Raw genomic sequence first — 24145 nt, forward strand, 5'->3', positions numbered from 1 at the left:
AGCTGGAGGGGTTGTAGGGAGCTGGAGGAGGTTACAGAGATAGGGAGGGGGTGTCGGGTCTGGAGGAGGTTACAGAGATGGGGAGTGGGTGTAGGGGCTGGAGGAGGTTACAGAGGTAGGGAGGGGGTGTAGGGGGCTGGAGGAGGTTACAGAGATAGGGAGGGGGTGTAGGGGGCTGGAGGAGGTTACAGAGATCAGGAGGGGGCGTAGGGGGCTGGAGGAGGTTACAGAGATAGGGAGGGTTTGTAGGGGGCTGGTGGAGGTTACAGAGATAGGGAGGGGGTGTAGGGGCTGGAGGAGGTTACAGAGATAGGGAGGGGGGTGTAGGGGGCTGGGGGAGGTTACAGAGATAGGGAGGGGATGTAGGGGATGGAGGAGGTTACAGAGATAGGGAGGTGGTGTAGGGGGCTGGAGGAGGTTACAGAGATAGGGAGGGTGGTGTAGGGGGCTGGAGGGGGTTACAGAGATAGGGAGGGGGGTGTAGGGGGCTGGGGGAGGTTACAGAGATAGGGAGGGGATGTAGGGGATGGAGGAGGTTACAGAGATAGGGAGGGGGTGTCGGGGGCTGGAGGGAGGTTACAGAGATAGGGAGGTGGTGTAGGGGGCTGGAGGAGGTTACAGAGATAGGGAGGGTGGTGTAGGGGGCTGGAGGGGGTTACAGAGATAGGGAGGGGGTGTAGGGGGCTGGACGCGGTTACAGAGATAGGGAGGTGGTGTAGGGGGCTGGAGGAGGGTGCTGAGATAGGGAGGGGGTGTAAGGGCTGGAGGAGGTTATAGAGGTAGGGAGGGGGTAACACAGTGAGGTTAGCACTGCTGCCTCACAGTGCCAGGGACCCGGGTTCGATTCCCAGCTTGGGTCTTTGTGAAGTCTGCAGGTTCTCTTGTGTATCCTCCAGTTTCCTCCCACAGAACGTTTGGGTGGATTGGTTAGGGTGCTAAATTCTCCCTCAGTGTACCCAAACAGGAATGTGTGGCGACTGGGGGGATTTTCACAGTAACTTCATTGCAGTGTTAACGTAATGTGACTGATAAAAAAAAATATACTTTTGGCCGATCGCATTGGTTTGTTGCCTCGCTGTACTCCTTACGGGGTTAAATTTCTCTTTGGTGTACCCTCTCTGTAATCTCTCCCTACCCTCCCCACTGTGTTCAGGTCACTGGGTCGATAGCTCTTTGGAGTTAAGGACTGCGGGAGTGTGTGGGAGCTCAGGACAGAGGCTCCGGCGCCGAGGGTGAGAACTGGGAATGCGTGGGGTAGAGATTGCAACAGGAAGAATAACACGCTCGGAGCATATTTACCCAGACTTGTAAAGCTCTGATTTGGCACAGCGACAGCACAGTCTAAACAAGGGAGATTGCACGGGGAATAACAGAGATGCAAGGTCCGCGATGACTCAGAGTGGAAGCTTTGAATTCCAGCGTGGAACAACTCCTCCGAGGGTGGAGCTGGTCCCAACTCTGGCCAAATCGGCCAGACTGAACCCGGACACAGAGGACTAAAGCCCGGCCACATTCCCAGGGAGAATCGTCGGATCCTTCCGGTGCAGGAGGGGGCCGTTCGGCCCATTGATTCTGCAGCGGCCACAATCCCAACCTATCCCCATAACCCGACATTTTAATCCCACTAATCTTCGCATCCCGGGACACTAAGGTTCAATCCCAGCCTTGGGTCACTGTCTGTGTGGAGTCTGCATGTTCTCCCCATGTCTGCAAGGGTTTCATCCGGGTGCTCCGGTTTCCTCCGACAGTCCAAAGATGTGCAGGTTAGGGTGGATTGGCCATGCTAAATTGTCCCCTTAGTGTCCAAAGATGTGCAGGTTAGGGTGGATTGGCCATGCTAAATTGTCCCTTAGTGTCCAAAGATGTGCAGGTTAGGGTGGATTGGCCATGCTAAATTGTCCCTTAGTGTCCAAAGATGTGCAGGTTAGGGTGGATTGGCCGTGCTAAATTGTCCCTTAGTGTCCAAAGATGTGCAGATTAGGGTGGATTGGCCATGCTAAATTGTCCCTTAGTGTCCAAAGATGTGCAGATTAGGGTGGATTGGCCGTGCTAAATTGTCCCTTAGTGTCCAAAGATGTGTGGGTTAGGGTGGATTGGCCATGCTAAATTGTCCCTTAGTGTCCAAAGATGTGTAGGTTAGGGTGGATTGGCCATGCTAAATTGTCCCTTAGTGTCCAAAGATGTGTGGGTTAGGGTGGATTGGCCATGCTAAATTGTCCCTTAGTGTCCAAAGATGTGTGGGTTAGGGTGGATTGGCCATGCTAAATTGTCCCTTAGTGTCCAAAGATGTGTGGGTTAGGGTGGATTGGCCGTGCTAAATTGTCCCTTAGTGTCCAAAGATGTGTGGGTTAGGGTGGATTGGCCGTGCTAAATTGCCCCTTACTGTCAGGGGGACTAGCCAGGGTAAATGCATGGGATTATGGGGATAGGGCCTGTGTGGGATTGTGGTCAGTGTAGACTCAATGGGCTGAATGGCCTCCTTCTGCACTGTAGGATTCCATGATTCTAATTTATCACGGCCAGTGCACCCTAACCCGCACGTCTTTCAGACTGTGGGAGGAGACCAGAGCACTCGGAGGAAACCCACGCCGACACGGGGAGAAGGTGCAGACTCCACACAGACAGTGACCCGAGGCCGGGAATCGAACCCAGGTCGCTGTGAGGCAGCAGTGCTAACCCACCTTCTGGAGGCTTTGGTAAGGGTGCAGAAGAGGTTTGCTGCCTGGATTGGAGGTATGAGATATAAGGTGAGGCTGGACAGACTGTGGTTGTAAGGGGCGGCACAGTGGGTTAGCACTGCTGCCTCACAGCGCCAGGGACCCCGGTTCGATTCCCGGCCTCGGGTCACCGTCTGTGTGGAGCCTGCACATTCTCCCCGTGTCTGCGTGGGTTTCCTCCGGGTGCTCCGGTTTCCTCCCACAGTCCAAAAGACTGTGCTGGTTAGGGTGCTGAATTCTCCCTCAGTGTCACCCGAACAGGAGTGTGAGGACTTGGGGGATTTTCACAGTGACTTCATCGCAATGTAAGCTGACTTTGACACTAATAAATAAACTTTCAAATGTTTTCTCTGGAGCGCTGGAGGCTGAGGGGGAGATCTGATAGAAGTCTGTAAAATTCTGAGGGGCGTAGATAGGGTTGACAGTCAGAATGTTTTTCCCAGAGTTGAACCGTTAATACTCGGGGGACGTTCAAAGGAGATGTGAGGGGTAAATTTTTTTACACAGAGTGGTGGGTGGCTGGAATGCTGTACCAGGGATGGTGATGGACGCAGATGCGACAGGAGCATTTAAATAAGCCCATGAATATATAAGGGATAGGGAGCAAGGGCAAGCAGAAGTGTTTAGATTAATTTGCCCTCATGGTTAACACAACATAGTGGGCCGAAGGGCCTGTTCCTGCGCTGTACTGTTCTATGAGTCAAGTCAGGCAGGGCTAAACCTGGGTCAGATTGAACTGGGACAGACAGGGATAGACCTGGGTTAAAACTGAACTGGGACAGGCAGGGATAGTCCTGGGTTAAAACTGAACTGGGACAGGGATAGACCTGGGTTAAAACTGAACTGGGACAGACCAGGATTGCCTGGGTTAAAACTGAACTGGGATAGGGATAGACCTGGATTAAAACTGAACTGGGACAGGGATAGACCTGGGTTAAAACTGAACTGGGATAGACCTGGGTTAAAACTGAACTGGGATAGACCTGGGTTAAAACTAAACTGGGACAGGGATAGACCTGGGTTAAAACTGAACTGGGACAGACCAGGATTGCCTGGGTTAAAACTGAACTGGGATAGGGATAGACCTGGATTAAAACTGAACTGGGACAGGGATAGACCTGGGTTAAAACTGAACTGGGATAGACCTGGGTTAAAACTGAACTGGGATAGACCTGGGTTAAAACTAAACTGGGACAGGGATAGACCTGGGTTAAAACTGAACTGGGACAGACCAGGATTGCCTGGGTTAAAACTGAACTGGGATAGGGATAGACCTGGATTAAAACTGAACTGGGACAGGGATAGACCTGGGTTAAAACTGAACTGGGATAGACCTGGGTTAAAACTGAACTGGGATAGACCTGGGTTAAAACTAAACTGGGACAGGGATAGACCTGGGTTAAAACTGAACTGGGATAGACCTGGGTTAAAACTAAACTGGGACAGGGATAGACCTGGGTTAAAACTGAACTGGGACAGACAGGGATAGACCTGGGTTAAAACTGAACTGGGACAGGGATAGACCTGGGTTAAAACTGAACTGGGACAGGGATAGACCTGGGTTAAAACTGAACTGGGACAGACCAGGATTGCCTGGGTTAAAACTGAACTGGGATAGGGATAGACCTGGATTAAAACTGAACTGGGACAGGGATAGACCTGGGTTAAAACTGAACTGGGATAGACCTGGGTTAAAACTGAACTGGGATAGACCTGGGTTAAAACTAAACTGGGACAGGGATAGACCTGGGTTAAAACTGAACTGGGATAGACCTGGGTTAAAACTAAACTGGGACAGGGATAGACCTGGGTTAAAACTGAACTGGGACAGACAGGGATAGACCTGGGTTAAAACTGAACTGGGACAGGGATAGACCTGGGTTAAAACTGAACTGGGACAGGGATAGACCTGGGTTAAAACTGAACTGGGACAGGGATAGACCTGGGTTAAAACTGAACTGGGACAGACAGGGATAGACCTGGGTTAAAACTGAACTGGGACAGACAGGGATAGACCTGGGTTAAAACTGAACTGGGACAGACAGGGATAGACCTGGGTTAAAACTGAACTGGGACAGACAGGGATAGACCTGGGTTAAAACTGAACTGGGACAGGCAGGGATAGGGCTGGGTTAAAACTGAACTGGTGCAGTCAGGGATAGACCTGGGTTAAAACTGAACTGGGATAGACCTGGGTTAAAACTGAACTGGGACAGGGATAGACCTGGGTTAAAACTGAACTGGGACAGGGATAGACCTGGGTTAAAACTGAACTGGGACAGGGATAGACCTGGGTTAAAACTGAACTGGGATAGACCTGGGTTAAAACTGAACTGGGACAGGGATAGACCTGGGTTAAAACTGAACTGGGACAGGCAGGGATAGTCCTGGGCTAAAACTGAACTGGGACAGACAGGGATAGACCTGGGTTAAAACTGAACTGGGACAGACAGGGATAGACCTGGGTTAAAACTGAACTGGGACAGACAGGGATAGACCTGGGCTAAAACTGAACTGGGACAGGGATAGACCTGGGTTAAAACTGAACCGGGACAGGCAGGGATAGACCTGGGTTAAAACTGAACTGGGACAGACAGGGATAGACCTGGGTTAAAACTGAACTGGGACAGACAGGGATAGGCCTGGGTTAAAACTGAACTGGTGCAGTCAGGGATAGACCTGGGTTAAAACTGAACTGGGATAGACCTAGGTTAAAACTGAACTGGGACAGGGATAGACCTGGGTTAAAACTGAACTGGGACAGGGATAGACCTGGGTTAAAACTGAACTGGGATAGACCTGGGTTAAAACTGAACTGGGACAGGGATAGACCTGGGTTAAAACTGAACTGGGACAGGCACGGATAGTCCTGGGCTAAAACTGAACTGGGACAGACAGGGATAGACCTGGGCTAAAACTGAACTGGGACAGGGATAGACCTGGGTTAAATCTGAACCGGGACAGGCAGGGATAGACCTGGGTTAAAACTGAACTGGGACAGACAGGGATAGACCTGGGTTAAAACTGAACTGGGACAGACAGGGATAGACCTGGGTTAAAACTGAACTGGGACAGGCAGGGATAGGCCTGGGTTAAAACTGAACTGGTGCAGTCAGGGATAGACCTGGGTTAAAACTGAACTGGGATAGACCTGGGTTAAAACTGAACTGGGATAGACCTGGGTTAAAACTGAACTGGGACAGGGATAGACCTGGGTTAAAACTGAACTGGGATAGACCTGGGTTAAAACTGAACTGGGACAGGGATAGACCTGGGTTAAAACTGAACTGGGACAGGCAGGGATAGTCCTGGGCTAAAACTGAACTGGGACAGACAGGGATAGACCTGGGTTAAAACTGAACTGGGACAGACAGGGATAGACCTGGGTTAAAACTGAACTGGGACAGGGATAGACCTGGGTTAAAACTGAACTGGGACAGACAGGGATAGACCTGGGTTAAAACTGAACTGGAACAGGCAGGGATAGACCTGGGTTAAAACTGAACTGGTGCAGTCAGGGATAGACCTGGGTTAAAACTGAACTGGGATAGACCTGGGTTAAAACTGAACTGGGATAGACCTGGGTTAAAACTGAACTGGGACAGGGATAGACCTGGGTTAAAACTGAACTGGGACAGGGATAGACCTGGGTTAAAACTGAACTGGGATAGACCTGGGTTAAAACTGAACTGGGACAGGGATAGACCTGGGTTAAAACTGAACTGGGACAGACAGGGTTAGACCTGGGTTAAAACTGAACTGGGACAGACAGGGATAGACCTGGGTTAAAACTGAACTGGGACAGGGATAGACCTGGGTTAAAACTGAACTGGGACAGGCAGGGATAGACCTGGGTTAAAACTGAACTGGGACAGACAGGGATAGACCTGGGTTAAAACTGAACTGGTGCAGACAGGGATTGACCTGGGTTAAAACTGAACTGGGACAGACAGGGTTAGACCTGGGTTAAAACTGAACTGGGACAGGCAGCGATAGACCTGGGTTAAAACTGAACTGGGACAGGGATAGACCTGGGTTAAAACTGAACTGGGACAGACAGGGATAGACCTGGGTTAAAACTGAACTGGGACAGGGATAGACCTGGGTTAAAACTGAACTGGGGAAGACAGGGATAGACCTGGGTTAAAACTGAACTGGGGAAGACAGGGATAGACCTGGGTTAAAACTGAACTGGGACAGGCAGGGATAGACCTGGGTTAAAACTGAACTGGGACAGGGATCGACCTGGGTTAAAACTGAACTGGGACAGGCCTGCCCCAGGGGCTGAAGGTGTTAAAATCCGGGTTCAGGCTGAAGCAGAGAGTCTCTCGGAGCTACCAAACTGGAAGAGAGAGAGAGTGGATTTTCCAGACCCGCCTTGGGTGGAAGGCGACCAGGCCGGGACGCAGGGGGTTAAAGTGAATCTGTGTGTGTGTGTGTGTGTGTGTGTGTGCTCGCACAGAGATTGCGGAGTTGTGTGTGTGCTGAGAGAGAGTTGTAGCTCTGGGCGAAACGGTAAGAAAAATAGCCGGAAAATGTCATTTAAAAAATAATAATGAACCTTTGTGTAAACGTGGGGGGAGAGAGAGCTTCCGAAACAAGTCTTGGGGGAGGGGGTGGGGGGGAGAGAAACAGCAACTTTCAGAACTTTCCTTGTCTCAATTATCGGGAAAATAATGTCGAATGCTTCCTCGCTTTGGGAATCTTTAAGTCTCCGAAGTGGGGTCCAGGATTGCTCACGTTTCCCGACTGGGCGGGAGAAAGTGGAGGAAAGTTTTGTTTGGTGACTGGAAAAAAGTTTCGGAGAGTTGGAGGGAAGTTTTGGAGACTGGGCAAAGCTTTGGTGAGGTCGAGAAAAGTTTTGGTGACTGGGAAAAGCTTTAGAAAGTTGGAGAAAAGATTTGGAGACTGGGCAAAGCTTTGGAAAGCTGGGGAAAAGATTTGGAGACTGGGCAAAGCTTTAGAAAGTTTGAAGAAAGTTTTGGAGACTGGGCAAAGCTTTAGAAAGTTTGAAGAAAGTTTTGGAGACTGGGCAAAGCTTTAGAAAGTTTGAGGAAAGTTTTGGAGACTGGGCAAAGCTTTTAGAAAGTTTGAGGAAAGTTTTGGAGACTGGGCAAAGCTTTGGAAAGTTTGAAGAAAGTTTTGGAGACTGGGCAAAGCTTTGGAAAGCTGGAGAAAAGTTTTGGTGACTGGGCAAAGCTTTGGAAAGCTGGAGAAAAGTTTTGGTGACTGGGCAAAGCTTTGGAAAGCTGGAGAAAAGTTTTGGTGACTGGGCAAAGCTTTCGAAAGCTGGAGAAAAGTTTTGGAGACTGGGCAAAGCTTTGGAAAGTTTGAAGAAAGTTTTGGAGACTGGGCAAAGCTTTAGAAAGTTTGGAGAAAGTTTTGGTGACTGGGCAAAGCTTCGGAAAGCTGGAGAAAAGTTTTGGAGACTGGGCAAAGCTTTGGAAAGCTGGAGAAAAGCTTTAGTGACTTTGCTTTGTTTTCTCAGTGTGTGTGTGTGTTTAGACCTCTTTAAGTCGAAGGATTTTAGTATGATACAAAGGGATTAAAGTGCAATCAAAACTGAACAGCTGAGGAATCATCACAAGGCAATGAAAGTGTGTTGGTGTGAATATACTGGGAGCAGTGTGAAGCTCGGAGCTGAGTAACAGGATTGGGATCGGTATAGACAAGTGAAGGGGGTGTAACAGAAACAGGGATGGGGTTGGAGTGCGTCAGTATCATACGCTCAATTGAACCAAGGCAGGACTGGACCTGGGTTCAAACTAAGAGAGACAGAGATAGACCCAGGTCAAAATTAAACTGGGACAGGCAGAGGGAGACCCAGGTCAAAATTAAACCGGGACAGGCAGAGAGAGACCCAGGTCAAAATTAAACCGGGACAGGCAGAGGGAGACCCAGGTCAAAATTAAACCGGGACAGGCAGAGGGAGACCCAGGTCAAAATTAAACCGGGACAGGCAGAGGGAGACCCAGGTCAAAATTAAACCGGGACAGGCAGAGGGAGACCCAGGTCAAAATTAAACCGGGACAGGCAGAGGGAGACCCAGGCAAGGATATAGCGACTACTGTAGTGGCCTCTGCGAGGGTAAGGAATGTTAGTGCGATTGGTTTAGGAAGGGTGCTGTACTGGGGAGGTGACACAGTGGGTTAGCATTGCTGCCTTTCAGCTCCAGGAACCTGGGTTCGATTCCCGGCTCGGGTCACTGTCTGTGTGGAGTCTGCACGTTCTCCCCATGTCTGCGTGGGTTTCCTCTGGGTGCTCCGGTTTCCTCCCACAGTCCAAAAGACGTGCTGGTTAGGGTGCATTGGCCATGCTAAATTCTCCCTCCGTGCACCCGAACAGGAGTGTGGCGACTAGGGGGATTTTCACAGTAACTTCATTGCCGTGTTAATGTCAGCTGACTTGTGACACTAATAAATAAACTTTAAACACACTGTTCAGAGTTAAAAGGCTGGGAACAGATTCTCTGTACCCTCCCCCTCGCCTCGATTCCATTTTCCCAATGGGCCAGATCACAGAGCAACTGTGCCATCACCAATCTCACTCATTCCTCCCTCGCTACAGCAGGGATTTGTGTATATCCCTCAGTCTTTTCAAATAATCACGAGGGTTTGATCGGGAGGGGTAGAGAGAAAATATTTCCATCTGTTTGGAGCAAGCGGACAGGAAAGTGAGACCAGAACTAGGTGTGAAATGGCCAGCAAAAGAAGTTTGATGAAAATTTCTAGGGACACTGTTCCCACACTGGGGGGAGAATGTGGGACTCGCTCCCACACTGGGGGGAGAATGTGGGAGTCACTCCCACACTGGGGGGGAGAATGTGGGACTCGCTCCCACACTGGGGGGAGAATGTGGGACTCGCTCCCACACTGGGGGGAGAATGTGGGACTCGCTCCCACACTGGGGGGAGAATGTGGGACTCGCTCCCACACTGGGGGGAGAATGTGGGACTCGCTCCCACACTGGGGGGAGAATGTGGGACTCACTCCCACACTGGGGGGAGAATGTGGGACTCACTCCCACACTGGGGGGAGAATGTGGGACTCACTCCCACACTGGGGGGAGAATGTGGGACTCACTCCCACACTGGGGGGAGAATGTGGGACTCACTCCCACGGGGGGTCGTTGGGGGAGAATGTGGGACTTGCCCCCACGGGGGGAAGTGAATGCAAAAACGGATGGACAAGGTTCTCCTGAATCTCATTCCTGATTTCTAACCCTTACTGCCCACCTTTGTGGGGGGGGGTGAGGGGAATAGAAGTTATGAATTTTGCAATGAAGGCGCACAGAGAGAGAGAGAGAGAGAGGGTGAGTGGGTGGGTGGGGGCTGGGAATATTGTGGTCCACAATGAAAAGAGATCCATCCAAGGATTTAACTCTGCAAATGTTTCAAAGGCTGATTTTTTTTAAAAAAAAACCTCATTCCCTAATTACAGAGGGTTTGGAAGCAGATGAAATGGAAAGGCCATTTCTGGAGGGATTGTGGGGGTGGGGGTGGGTGGGGGGAGAATAAATCTGAGGCTGGGAAGAGGGAGGGAGGGAGTCGGGAGAAAGAGACAGGGCAGGGACAGATGGAAATGGGGACAGTGTGAACTCTCTGAGGTTACACAAGTATGTACTCCAAGGGGAAAGGGTCCCCACATTTGAGGAAGCTTAGAGTGGGTTCTGGTTAACTTGGCAAGTGGGGGAACTTGTCACAGTGACAGAACTCCCTGGGAGGAGACTGTTTGCGCCTCGATCCTGATTCCCTGTCCTGGAAACTGTGGTGTGGAGAAGCAGCTGAAAGGATTCCGCTCTCACTCACTCTCCTCCTGGGGGCGAGGTCTGCTTTTTTTTCCTTTCTTTCTCTCTCTCTGTTTCTCCAGGACTGGTGGGTGATCCTCCAAATTTTGCCCGCTCACGCCACACCCCCACCCACGCACCCTCTTCTGCCTGCCCGCGCCTGCCGCTCCAACCCCCTGCTGCCCCACAGCCTCCCACCGCCCTCCCCCACATCGCCCACTCACGCACCCCCCTCGCGCCTGCTACGCCGCCCCTCCCGCCACCCTCCGCCACGCCGCCCGCTCATGCACCCCCTTCCACTTGCTCACTCCTGCCACACCGCCCACTTGCACTGCCCCCTTTTGCCCACTCATGCCCGCCACCCTACGCCCTTGCCACCCCATGCCTCCCCACGCGACCCCACCCCCAACCTGGCAGGTTCCACTATTCTCCGATTTCTATGGATCGTGGCGAATGGGTGTCGGGTTTGGCTATTTGACTGCCGGGTGAATCGTTCAGTCTGTCCAAAGATGTGTAGGTTAGGGGGATTGGCCATGCTAAATTGTCCCTTAGTGTCCAAAGATGTGTAGGTTAGGGTGGATTGGCCATGCTAAATTGTCCCTTAGTGTCCAAAGATGTGTAGGTTAGGGTGGATTGGCCGTGCTAAATTGTCCCTTAGTGTCCAAAGATGTGCAGGTTAGGGTGGATTGGCCATGCTAAATTGTCCCTTAGTGTCCAAAGATGTTCAGGTTAGGGTGGATTGGCCATGCTAAATTGTCCCTTAGTATAAGAGCTATTAACAGAGTAAAAATGTATTGTGAAGGGGATAATTTTGGGACGGTGCGAAGGAAAGATGGGTGAGGGGTCAGCCTGGGATGTGCCCTTCCCAGGACTGGGCCATTGGCTGTTGGTGCGGGGCACTGGGGTAGGCTGAGAGGTCTTTGGAGAGTTGGCGGGCCCCTTCCCCAGGGGTCACACCCAGGGGAGGCGGGGAGGGGGTGGGGGTGGTGAACGTTTGGCCATGAGAATGAAAGCATTCAGTTAAATTTGCCAGGTTATTTATTTGAGTAGAATTATGCAGGAATTTGGGACGCATTAAAAGGTCACACTCAGAGAGACCCGCCCCCCCCCCCCCCTCCTCCGACCACCCGCCCCCCCCATCCTCCGACCACCCGCCCCCCTGTCCCTGAAGACTATCCGGGAGGGGGTTTGCAGGACATTGATGGAGAGTGGGAACACTCACTGTCCATTACTGTAAGGCACCGTCTCACCACCCCCCCAGTGCCCCCGCCCGGGCACAGTGAGCCCAGTTGTAGATTCCTACGTGTCCCCCCACTCTGTGTGCCCCACCCTGGAGCCTGGGGAATCCGGGTCTTTGCCACCTCCTTGTGCCAGGGTACAGGCGCTGGTGGGGAGGGCTGGGGGTGTGTTGGAGGGAGGGGGTGTGTGAGGGGGGTGGGTCGCAAGGGGTCAGTGAGGGGTGGCGGGAGTTGTTGGGGGGGGAGGTGGGGGTGGAGAGAGCCATCTGTGTCAGAGAGGTCTAACTCCGGTCTCTTTCCAGAGTGACGCCAGCCGCGGGCGGGGGTCCCGGAACCGACGCAGACGATCGACGGGACGCTGAGCCGGGCCGGTCTTCATGTAGACGGCGGAGTAGAGGGGGGAAGGGCGAGCGGACGGAGATCTCCAGGAGGCAGCGAGAGCCCACGGGGGCTGAGAGTGCGGGGGGGAGTATGAGAGACAGACAGCGATGGAGGTGTAGGTGAGAGCGACTCACTCCCATCTCGGGAAACCGGTACCCTCCGGAGAGAACTGACCCCCCCCCCCTCGCTCCCCGGGATCTCCTCCCCCTGGGAACCCCACCTCCTCCTGGGACACCCCCCACCCCCACCTCCTCCTGGGAGCCCCCCTCTTGCTCGCTCGGACCCCCTCCCTCCCCAAGCCCCGTTCCAATCCCTTCAGATCACCTCCCTCTCTCTCAGATCTCTCCGTCCCTCCAATTCCAACCTCCTGATCTTCCCCTAACCCCTCGAATGCTTCATTGGGAATGTCTGGATTTTGGTTTGCCCAGTGGGTGCCGGTTGGCCTCAGTTCCTCTGAGGGGGCAGCAGACACATGGGGAGCACCACCCCCTGCAAGTTACCCCCCACTCCGAGTCCCTCACCATCCCGACTGGGAAATATATCGGCCGTTCCTTCGCTGTGGCTGGGGTCAAAATCCCGGAACTCCCTCCCTAACAGCACTGTGGGTGTACCTACCCCACACACGGGGACTGACTGATGTCCAATAACAATCCCGGAACTCCCTCCCTAACAGCACTGTGGGTGTACCTACCCCACACACAGGGACTGACTGATGTCCAATAACAATCCCGGAACTCCCTCCCTAACAGCACTGTGGGTGTACCTACCCCACACACGGGGACTGACTGATGTCCAATAACAATCCCGGAACTCCCTCCCTAACAGCACTGTGGGTGTACCTACCCCACACACGGGGACTGACTGATGTCCAATAACAATCCCGGAACTCCCTCCCTAACAGCGCTGTGGGTGTACCTACACCCCCACACGGGGAGCGCGGTGCGTTCAAGATGGCAGCTCACCCACCCCCTTCTCAAGGGGCAATTAGGGACGGGTAATGAGTGCTGACCAGCCAGCGAGTCCCACGTCCTGTCATACATTAGAAAGATGGATGTAAGCATAAAAAGTTCAAGTTTATTTATTAGTAACAAGTAGGCTGACATTAACACTGCAATGAAGTTACTATGAAAATCCCCCAGTTGCCACACTCCTGCGCCTGTTCGGGTTACACTGAGGGTGAATTTAGCATGGCCAATGCAACCTAACCAGCACATCTTTCAGACTGTGAGAGGAAACCGGAGCACCCGGAGAAAACCCACGCAGACATGGAGAGAACGTGCAGACTCTGCACAGACAGTGACCCAAGCTGGGAATTGAACCCAGGTCCCTTGCACTGTGAGGCAGCAGTGCTAACCCACCGTGCTGCCCAGTTAATAAGTGGCGACTGTCCTCTGTGGCAGGTTAGGGTGAATTAGCCATGCTAAATTGTCCCTTAGTGTCCAAAGATGTGCAGGTTAGGGTGGATTAGCCATGCTAAATTGCCCCTTAGTGTCCAAAGATGTGCAGGTTAGGGTGGATTGGCCATGCTAAATTGTCCCTTAGTGTCCAAAGATGTGTAGGTTAGGGTGGATTGGCCATGCTAAATTGTCCCTTAGTGTCCAAAGATGTGTAGGTTAGGGTGGATTGGCCATGCTAAATTGTCCCTTAGTGTCCAAAGATGTGTAGGTTAGGGTGGATTGGCCATGCTAAATTGTCCCTTAGTGTCCAAAGATGTGTAGGTTAGGGTGGATTGGCCATGCTAAATTGTTCCTTAGTGTCCAAAGATGTGTGGGTTAGGGTGGATTGGCCTTGCTAAATGTCCACAGATGTGTAGGTTAAGGCCTGAGTGGGGTTGTGTTCGGTGCAGACTCGATGGGCTGAATGGCCTCGTTCTGCACTGTAGGGACTCTATAACCAAGGGCCAATCCCATGGAAGTCTGTGGTGGCTTGGCTCTGGGGTAGTTCCCTCCCACCACTCAACGTTGGGGGAGGGTGGGGTGTACCCTTATCCACCCCTGCCTACCTCCCACCCCTTCCCGAATCCAGCCAAATCCAAGTTAATCTCCCCTCTTGCTCCCCCCTGTATCTCTGTCTCTCCCTCTCGCTCTCTCTCTGTGTGATTCAGGCCTCCTGCGATGGGGCCCCCCTCTTCCCCCTGCCTCTCGCCCAGAGCGTGTGCGTGGCTGCGTCCCACTGAAGCCTGGCAGAGATCCAACCCCTCGTCACCCGTGGGCCTCGGGGTCACAGAGGGAGCAGGATGAGAATAACAAGGCAGCGCGGAATGCAGTCCAGCACAGAATGAATAAACAATACTGTCAAATTATTTTCGGAACGGAGAGAGAGACAGAGACTGGAAGTTTATTATTGCCGCAGCTGAGAGAGACAGTTTGAGATGTAATCAGCCCAGTTCATGGTGATAGCGACCCTAAATACACGGGATTATGGAGATTGGACCTGGGTGGGATTGTGATCAGTGTGGACTTGATGGGCTGAATGGTCTCCTCCTGCACCACACAGGACAGGAGAGAGTGCAGAATGTAGTATTACAGTCACAGCGAGGGTGTAGAGAAAGATCAACTTAATGCGAGGTAGGTCCATTCAAAAGTCTGACAGCAGCAGGGAAGAAGCTGTTCTTGAGTCGGTCGGTACGGGACCTCAGACTTTTGTATCTTTTTCCCGACGGAAGAAGGTGGAAGAGAGAATGGCCAGAGGATCCCCATGCATTTACCCTAGTTAGTCCCCCTTACACTGAGGGGCAATTTAGCACGGCCAATCCAGCTAACCTGCACATCTTTGGACACTGAGGGACAATTTAGCATGGCCAATCCACCCTAACCTACACATCTTTGGACACTAAGGGACAATTTAGCATGGCCAATCCACCCTAACCTGCACATCTTTGGATACTAAGGGACAATTTAGCATGGCCAATCCACCCTAACCTGCACATCTTTGGACACTGAGGGACAATTTAGCATGGCCAATCCCCCTAACCTGCACATCTTTGGACACTGAGGGACAATTTAGCATGGCCAATCCCCCTAACCTGCACATCTTTGGACACTGAGGGACAATTTAGCATGGCCAATCCCCCTAACCTGCACATCTTTGGACACTGAGGGACAATTTAGCATGGCCAATCCACCCTAACCTGCACACCTTTGGACACTAAGGGGCAATTTAGCACGGCCAATCCACCCTAACCTGCACATCTTTGGACACTAAGGGGCAATTTAGCATGGCCAATCCCCCTAGCCTGCACATCTTTGGACACTGAGGGGCAATTTAGCATGGCCAATCCACCCTAACCTGCACATCTTTGGACATTACGGGACAATTTAGCATGGCCAATCCACCCTAACCTACACATCTTTGGACACTAAGGGGCAATTTAGCACGGCCAATCCACCTAACCTACACATCTTTGGACATTACGGGACAATTTAGCATGGCCAATTCACCCAACCTGCACATGTTTGGACTGTGGGAGGAAACTCACGCAGACACGGAGGGGAGAACATGCAGACTCCACACAGACTGGCTGGTTTTCCCAAGGCAGCAGGAAGTGTAGACGGAGTCAGCGGACGGGTGGGGAGTTTAGTTTGTGTGATGGGACTGGGCTGCGTTCACACGGCCTTTAGTAGCTGTTCGAGGTCTCTGAAGACTGGAGTGGAGACTGGTGGAGTTGCCGGCCTTGTTTTATCCCCCGCAGTGAGTGAATAGTCTAGATTACAACTCATTAGCAGGGTCGGACAAAGACGTTCCTCTGCAAAATGACTCGTCAAGTTTCAGTCTGCTCCCTGGGGAAGCTCCGCCCTGCTCCTGTTTTGTGTTTTTATATGTCCGAGGGATCTGTTCCCTCCCTCAATCTCTGAGCCTATCTTTACTGTCTGCCTGTATCCACAAAATTGTTACAGTTCAGGAAGAGGGACAGACCTGGCCATGTGGTTCCCTGGAAGTGGTAACCCAGGTGGTCAAGAAGGGGTATGGACATGCTTGCCTTCATCGGCCGGGGCATGGAGTACAAGAGTTGTGCTTCATAAGATACGAGGAGCAGAACGAGGCCATTTGGCCCTGCTCTGCCATTCTATCCAAAACCTTGGGTTCGTAAGTTTATGAGACATCAGAATCGAATCCGCTCTGCCATGGCTGATATGCTCCTCATCCCCATTTTCCTGCCTTCTCCCCATAACCCTTCACCCCATTCCCAATTAAAAATCTAATTCCCTTCTCAAATGTACTCACTGTCCCGGCATCTATCGCACTTTGGGGCAGCGAATTCCACAGATTCACAACCCTTCGGGAGAAGGAGTCTCCCCTCCAACTCTGTTTTAAATTTGCTGTCCCTTATCCTGAGATCTCTCGTCCTGGAATGTCCCCCAAGAGGAAACATCTGCTCCCCGTCCACTTCATTCAAACCTTTTATCATTCTGTATATCTCAGTTTGATCTCCCCTCATTCTTCTAAATCCCAGAGAGCGTGGGCCTAAACTGTTCAATCTCTCTCCACACGACAAACCCCTCATCTCTGGAATCAATCGAGCGAACCTCCTCTGAGCTGCCTCCAATGCCACTACATCAACCCTCAAATAAGGGCACCAAAACTGTGCCCCATACTCCAGCCTCACCAGGTTAGGCTGCGTTTGGAGTATTGTGTGCAGTTCTGGTCTCCGCACTATCGGATGGAGTGAGTGCGGAGAAGGTTCGCCAGCATGTTGGCCTGGTCTCGAGGGTGTTGGCTGTGAGGAGAGGTTGGATAAGCCCGGATTGGTTTCGCTGGGAAGACGGAGGCAGAGGCGAGGGTGGATAGGCAGAGACTTATCCTCCTGGGGTGGAAGTGTCGGGGGGCACAGGTTTGAGGGGAGAGGGGGGGAAATTTAAGGGAGGTGTGTGGGGGAGGTTTTCCACGCAGAGGAACGCAGTGCCAGAGGAGATGATGGAAGCAGACACATTGGCAACACTTGAGGCATTTGGATAGGGACGTGGATAGGGAGGGAATAGAGGGAGACGGACTGAGGAAGGGCAGGTTTTCTCTTCAGTTTAGTTGGGTCATCTTGAGGGGTGTGGCCTTTGGAGGGCCGAAGGGCCTGTTCCCGTGCTGTACTTCTCCTCGGTTCCCTGAAGCCATTGGGCCCATCATGTGTGCCCCAGCTCTCCAAACGAGCGACTTAGTGCCCCACCCACCCCCGTCTTTTCCCCATCTCCCCGCACGTTGCTTTTATTCAACTAATCATCCAACGCCCTCTGGGAGGCCTCGTTTGAACCTGGTCCCATCACACTTCCAGGCGGAACGTTCCAGGTCCCCCGCCGTGCGAGAGAGAGTTTTTCCCTCAGCTTCCGCTGGCTTCTTTGGAAAAGGGCTTTAACTCGATGTCCCTCTCGATCTCTGTCCTGTAACGAGTGGAATGGTTTCTCCCTCTCTCCTCTGTCCAGTCCCCCTCACGAGGTTGAACATCTCCCTCACACCTCCCCCAGACCACCTCCTCCCCCTCTCCGAGGGGGACAGTCCCAATCTATCCGCAACAGCAGAACATTCCCATCCCTCGAACCATTCTTTTAAACCTGTCTCTCCAGTGAGATAACACCCTTCCTACGGTGTGGCACCCAGAACCATACACAATATTCCAGCAAAGATCGAACTGGTGTCCTGGACAAGGTTGAGCAGAATCTTGATTTGATTTATTTTTGTCACATGTATCGGGATACAGTGAAAAGTATTGTTTCTTGCGCGCTATACAGACACAGCATACCATTCATAGAGAAGGAAAGGAGAGGGTGCAGAATGTAGTGTTACAGTCACAGCGAGGGTGGAGAGAAAGATCAACTTAATGCGAGGTAGGTCCATTCAAAAGTCTGACAGCAGCAGGGAAGAAGCTGTTCTTGAGTCGGTCGGTACGGGACCTCAGACTTTTGTATCTTTTTCCCGATGGAAGAAGGTGGAAGAGAGAATGTCCGGGGTGTGTGGGGGGGGGTCCTTGATTATGCTGGCTGAGGGAGTGCCGCACTGTGGGAGGGTCGGTGCTGAGGGAGCGCCGCACTGTGGGAGGGTCGGTGCTGAGGGAGCGCCGCACTGTGGGGAGGGTCGGTGCCGAGAGAGCGCCGCACTGTGGGAGGGTCGGTGCTGTGGGAGCGCCGCACTGTGGGTCAGTGCTGAGGGAGCGCCGCACTGTGGGAGGGTCGGTGCTGAGGGAGCGCCGCACTGTGGGAGGGTCGGTGCCGAGGGAGCGCCGCACTGTGGGAGGGTCGGTGCCGAGGGAGCGCCGCACTGTGGGAGGGTCGGTGCTGAGGGAGCGCCGCACTGTGGGAGGGTCGGTGCTGAGGGAGCGCCGCACTGTGGGGAGGGTCGGTGCCGAGGGAGCGCCGCACTGTGGGAGGATCGGTGCCGAGGGAGCGCCGCACTGTGGGAGGGTCGGTGCCGAGAGAGCGCCGCACTGTGGGAGGGTCGGTGCTGAGGGAGCGCCGCACTGTGGGGAGGGTCGGTGCCGAGAGAGCGCCGCACTGTGGGAGGGTCGGTGCTGTGGGAGCGCCGCACTGTGGGTCAGTGCTGAGGGAGCGCCGCACTGTGGGAGGGTCGGTGCCGAGGGAGCGCCGCACTGTGGGAGGGTCGGTGCCGAGGGAGCGCCGCACTGTGGGAGGGTCGGTGCCGAGGGAGCGCCGCACTGTGGGAGGGTCGGTGCCGAGGGAGCGCCGCACTGTGGGAGGGTCGGTGCCGAGAGAGCGCCGCACTGTGGGAGGGTCGGTGCTGAGGGAGCGCCGCACTGTGGGGAGGGTCGGTGCCGAGAGAGCGCCGCACTGTGGGAGGGTCGGTGCTGTGGGAGCGCCGCACTGTGGGTCAGTGCTGAGGGAGCGCCGCACTGTGGGAGGGTCGGTGCCGAGGGAGCGCCGCACTGTGGGAGGGTCGGTGCCGAGGGAGCGCCGCACTGTGGGAGGGTCGGTGCCGAGGGAGCGCCGCACTGTGGGAGGGTCGGTGCCGAGGGAGCGCCGCACTGTGGGAGGGTCGGTGCCGAGGGAGCGCCGCACTGTGGGAGGGTCGGTGCCGAGAGAGCGCCGCACTGTGGGAGGGTCGGTGCTGAGGGAGCGCCGCACTGTGGGGAGGGTCGGTGCCGAGAGAGCGCCGCACTGTGGGAGGGTCGGTGCTGTGGGAGCGCCGCACTGTGGGTCAGTGCTGAGGGAGCGCCGCACTGTGGGAGGGTCGGTGCCGAGGGAGCGCCGCACTGTGGGAGGGTCGGTGCCGAGGGAGCGCCGCACTGTGGGAGGGTCGGTGCCGAGGGAGCGCCGCACTGTGGGAGGGTCGGTGCCGAGGGAGCGCCGCACTGTGGGAGGGTCGGTGCCGAGGGAGCGCCGCACTGTGGGAGGGTCGGTGCCGAGGGAGCGCCGCACTGTGGGAGGGTCGGTGCCGAGGGAGCGCTGCACTGTGGGAGGGTCGGTGCTGAGGGAGCGCCGCACTGTGGGAGGGTCGGTGCCGAGGGAGCGCCGCACTGTGGGAGGGTCGGTGCCGAGGGAGCGCTGCACTGTGGGAGGGTCGGTGCCGAGGGAGCGCCGCACTGTGGGAGGGTCGGTGCCGAGGGAGCGCCGCACTGTGGGAGGGTCGGTGCCGAGGGAGCGCCGCACTGTGGGAGGGTCGGTGCCGAGGGAGCGCCGCACTGTGGGAGGGTCGGTGCCGAGGGAGCGCCGCACTGTGGGAGGGTCGGTGCCGAGGGAGCGCTGCACTGTGGGAGGGTCGGTGCTGAGGGAGCGCCGCACTGTGGGAGGGTCGGTGCCGAGGGAGCGCCGCACTGTGGGAGGGTCGGTGCCGAGGGAGCGCTGCACTGTGGGAGGGTCGGTGCCGAGGGAGCGCCGCACTGTGGGGAGGGTCGGTGCCGAGGGAGCGCCGCACTGCGGGAGGGTCGGTGCCGAGGGAGCGCCGTACTGCGGGAGGGTCGGTGCTGAGGGAGCGCCGCACTGTGGGAGGGTCCGTGCTGAGGGAGCGCCGCACTGTGGGAGGGTCCGTGCTGAGGGAGTGCCGCACTGTGGGGAAGGTCGGTGCAGGTGAATGGGGGTGGTGGGGGCTGGCGGGTGTGTGATCTGTCTCAGTCTCAGAATGACACCTCTCTCTCTCTCTCTCTCTGTCCAGGTGCTGCTGGGTGTTGGTGTTCATTGCGTTTCACCTGTTGACGCTCTTTCCGCGCTCCTACGCGCACAGGAAGGTGAGTCTCTGTCCCTGGCCTGACCTGCCCTTCCCTGCATCAGTCAGGACACCTCACACCCCTCCTGACCTGTCCATTCACTCCCCCGGGGCCAGAGAGTCACGCCCCGCGGCAACTCAATCAAAACATTAAAGATCCTGAGGCATATTGTCGGGGAAGGCTGGGAGAGATTGATTTAATTTAATTTATTATTCTCACATGTATTGGGATACAGTGAAAAGTGTTGTTTCTTGCGCGCTATACAGACAAAGCATACCGTTCATAGAGAAGGAAAGGAGAGAGTGCAGAATGTAGTATTACAGTCACAGCGAGGGTGTAGAGAAAGATCAACTTAATGCGAGGTAGGTCCATTCAAAAGTCTGACAGCAGCAGGGAAGAAGCTGTTCTTGAGTCGGTCGGTACGGGACCTCAGACTTTTGTATCCTTTTCCCTGATGGGAGAAGGTGGAAGAGAGAATGTCCAGACCACGCTAAATTGCCCCTTAATGTCTTACTGTGAGACATCTGGAAAGAATTTCTACCATCATAGAATCACTGCAGTGCAGGAGGAGGCCACTCGGCCCATCGCGTCTGCACTGACCACAATCCTATCCAAGCCCTAAACGCATAACCCCATGCATTTACCCGAGCTAGTGCCCCTGACACTAAGGGACAATTTAGCATGGCCAATCCACCCTAACCTGCACATCTTTGGACACTAAGGGACAATTTAGCACGGCCAATCCACCCTAACCTACACATCTTTGGACACTAAGGGACAATTTAGCATGGCCAATCCACCCTAACCTGCACATCTTTGGACACTAAGGGACAATTTAGCATGGCCAATCCACCCTAACCTGCACATCTTTGGACACTAAGGGACAATTTAGCACGGCCAATCCACCCTAACCTACACATCTTTGGGCTGTTGGTTCTGTGTTGTATCTATAGGAGTTAGTGAGCGTCGTAGCAGACAGGCCAAATTTCTTTCTGAGAAAGTAGAGGCGTTGGTGACATGGTGTAGTGTCGGCATGGTGAGGGGGCACCAGGACAGGAGTGTAGAGACCTTAGGAGGGTTGTAGTGTTGGGGAGGGATTTGAAAATGGAGGGGAGGCTTCACGGGATTAGGGAGCGAGGAGGGGTGCGAAACCTTGACCCTGAGACTGAAAGGACTTCCGTTTGTCTGCAGGTCCCGCAGCGGAAATCGAGGCAGGTGGAGGCTTCAGCAGACGGAATTCCGGGGTTCTGGAGCTCCTGGGGCCCCTGGTCATCCTGTTCCAGTACCTGTGGAACGGGGGTGGCGGTACAGAGCCGGAGGTGTGTGCCTCAGGACCCCGGGGGCCGGAGGCAGACTGACCAGCCGGGGTCCGTGTACGCCAGCCCGCCCCGCGAGGAGGGCCAGTGGGACCGTTATGCCGGGCGGAGGGTCTCGGCGCTGAGGCCCACTTACTCCCTCCACGTGGGCGCCGACCCCCCAGCCTTGGCGAGCGGGCAGCCCGCGGCACAGCAAGATCCCAGCGCCGTCATCGTCCCGGCGAGGGAGGCGCCCAATCCGCACGCGTACCCCCTCTACGGCGACCGGAGCGCAGCCAATCAGCCGGAGGTCGGGGTCTACGGGAGCGGCCAACCGACCAATGGGGAGAGGGCACTGCGACAGAGGTACCGGCCGCTGTCCAATCGGGGCTCGGTCCCCCTCTACCGGCAGGGCCAGCCATCCAATCACGACAGGCCACCACCGGCGGCCAATGGGGTCTCGCCCTCGCGTTTCGGAGCCCTGATTGGCCGGGAGGCGGCCCCGCTCTACACCACTGAGGGATCGACCTATCAGAGCGCAGTGTCGCAGCCGAGACAGAGAAGCCTGGCCAATTGGAGAGCGAGCATGGGAAACAGAAGGTCTTTGAATGGACAGAACCTGCACCCATCCAACAGGTAACCCCCCCCCTCCCCAAAACCCCCACCCCGTCCAACAGGTAACCCCCCCCCTCCCCAAAACCCCCACCCCGTCCAACAGGTAACCCCCACCCCGTCTCCAAAACCCCCACCCCGTCCCCAAAACCCCCACCCCGTCCAACAGGTAACCCCCACCCCGTCCCCAAAACCCCCACCCCGTCCAACAGGTAACCCCCACCCCGTCCCCAAAACCCCCACCCCGTCCAACAGGTAACCCCCACCCCGTCTCCAAAACCCCCACCCCGTCCCCAAAACCCCCACCCGTCCAACAGGTAACCCCACCCCGTCCCCAAAACCCCCACCCCGTCCAACAGGTAACCCCCCCCCCCCAAAACCCCCACCACAAAACCCCACCCCGTCCAACAGTAACCCCCCCCCCCCCCCAAACCCCCACCCCGTCCAACAGGTAACCCCCCCCCCCCGCAAAACCCCCACCCCGTCCAACAGGTAACCCCATCCCTCCCCAAAACCCCCACCCCGTCCAACAGGTAACCCCCCCGCAAAACCCCCACCACAAAACCCCCACCCCGTCCAACAGGTAACCCCCCCCCCCCCCAAAACCCCCACCCCGTCCAACAGGTAACCCCCCCCCCCCCCCCCCGCAAAACCCCCACCCCGTCCAACAGGTAACCCCATCCCTCCCCAAAACCCCCACCCCGTCCAACAGGTAACCCCCCGCAAAACCCCCACCACAAAACCCCCACCCCGTCCAACAGGTAACCCCCCCCCGCAACCCCCACCCCGTCCAACAGGTAACCCTCCCCCCCCTCCCCAAAACCCCCACCCCATCCAACAGGTAACCCCCCCCCTCCCCAAAACCCCCACCCCATCCAACAGGTAACCCCCCCCCTCCCCAAAACCCCCACCCCATCCAACAGGTAACCCCCCCCCCCCCCCCCCGCAAAACCCCCACCACAAAACCCCCACCCCGTCCAACAGGTAACCCCCCCCCTCCCCAAAAACCCCCACCCCGTCCAACAGGTAACCCCCCCACCCCGTCCAACAGGTAACCCCCCCCTCCCAAAACCCCCACCCCGTCCAACAGGTAACCCCCACCCCGTCCAACAGGTAACCCCCCCCCCCAAAACCCCCACCCCGTCCAACAGGTAACCCCCCCCCACAAAACCCCCACCCCGTCCAACAGGTACCCCCCCCCCCCAAAACCCCCACCCCGTCCAACAGGTAAACCACCCCCCACCAAAACCCCCACCCCGTCCAATAGGTAACCCCCCCCCCTCCAAACCCCCACCCCGTCCAACAGGTAAACCACCCCCCACCAAAACCCCCACCCCGTCCAACAGGTAACCCCTCCCCCCCCCCCCCCCCCCCCCCACAAAACCCCCACCCCGTCCAACAGGTAAACCACCCCCCACCAAAACCCCCACCCTGTCCAACAGGTAACCCCCCCCCCCTCCAAAACCCCACCCCATCCAACAGGTAACCCCCCACCCCGTCCAACAGGTAAACCACCCCCCACCAAAACCCCACCCCGCCCAACAGGTAACCCCCACCCCCCCCCTCGCAAACCCCACCCCGTCCAACAGGTAACCCCCCCCCCCCCCCACCAAAACCCTCACCCCGTCCAACAGGTAATCCTCCCCCACCCCACACCCCCCCTCCCCATTGGTAAACACCACACTCACCGCCCCATTCCTCCCACCACCACACCCCCCCCCCCACCCCCCACCCCCCCCCCGTCCAACAGGTAACCCCCCAAACCCCACCCCCACCCCGTCCAACAAGTAAACCCCCCCCCCCCCACCAAACCCCCCGTCCAACATGTAAACACCCACCCCCACCCCCCCTACCCGCATCGTTATAACCCCCTCCACACCCCCTCCCTATCTCTGTAACCTCCTCCAGCCCCTACACCCCCTCCCTATCTCTGTAACCCCCTCCAGCCCCCTACACCCCCTCCCTATCACTGTA

At 55.6% G+C, this 24145-nt stretch overlaps 1 protein-coding gene across 1 annotated transcript in view; it reads left to right on the forward strand.

The window, feature by feature from the left end:
- Positions 1-1192: 1192 nt before the first annotated feature.
- The window catches only part of LOC145340450 (uncharacterized), a gene marked incomplete at its 3' end in the record, with an annotated part of 31602 nt that continues 8649 nt past the window's right edge, over positions 1193-24145 (forward strand). The window contains exons 1-4 of the mRNA XM_080184916.1: positions 1193-1232; positions 12043-12240; positions 20213-20285; positions 21456-22195. Of these exons, the coding sequence (XP_080041042.1) occupies positions 12212-12240; positions 20213-20285; positions 21456-22195 (842 nt within the window). The remainder of the gene's footprint in view (positions 1233-12042; positions 12241-20212; positions 20286-21455; positions 22196-24145) is intronic.

Source organism: Carcharhinus amblyrhynchos, unplaced genomic scaffold (genome assembly GCF_965287045.1).
Source record: "Carcharhinus amblyrhynchos unplaced genomic scaffold, sCarAmb.v2.hapA chromosome_1033, whole genome shotgun sequence".
Classification (NCBI taxonomy): Eukaryota; Metazoa; Chordata; class Chondrichthyes; order Carcharhiniformes; family Carcharhinidae; genus Carcharhinus; species Carcharhinus amblyrhynchos.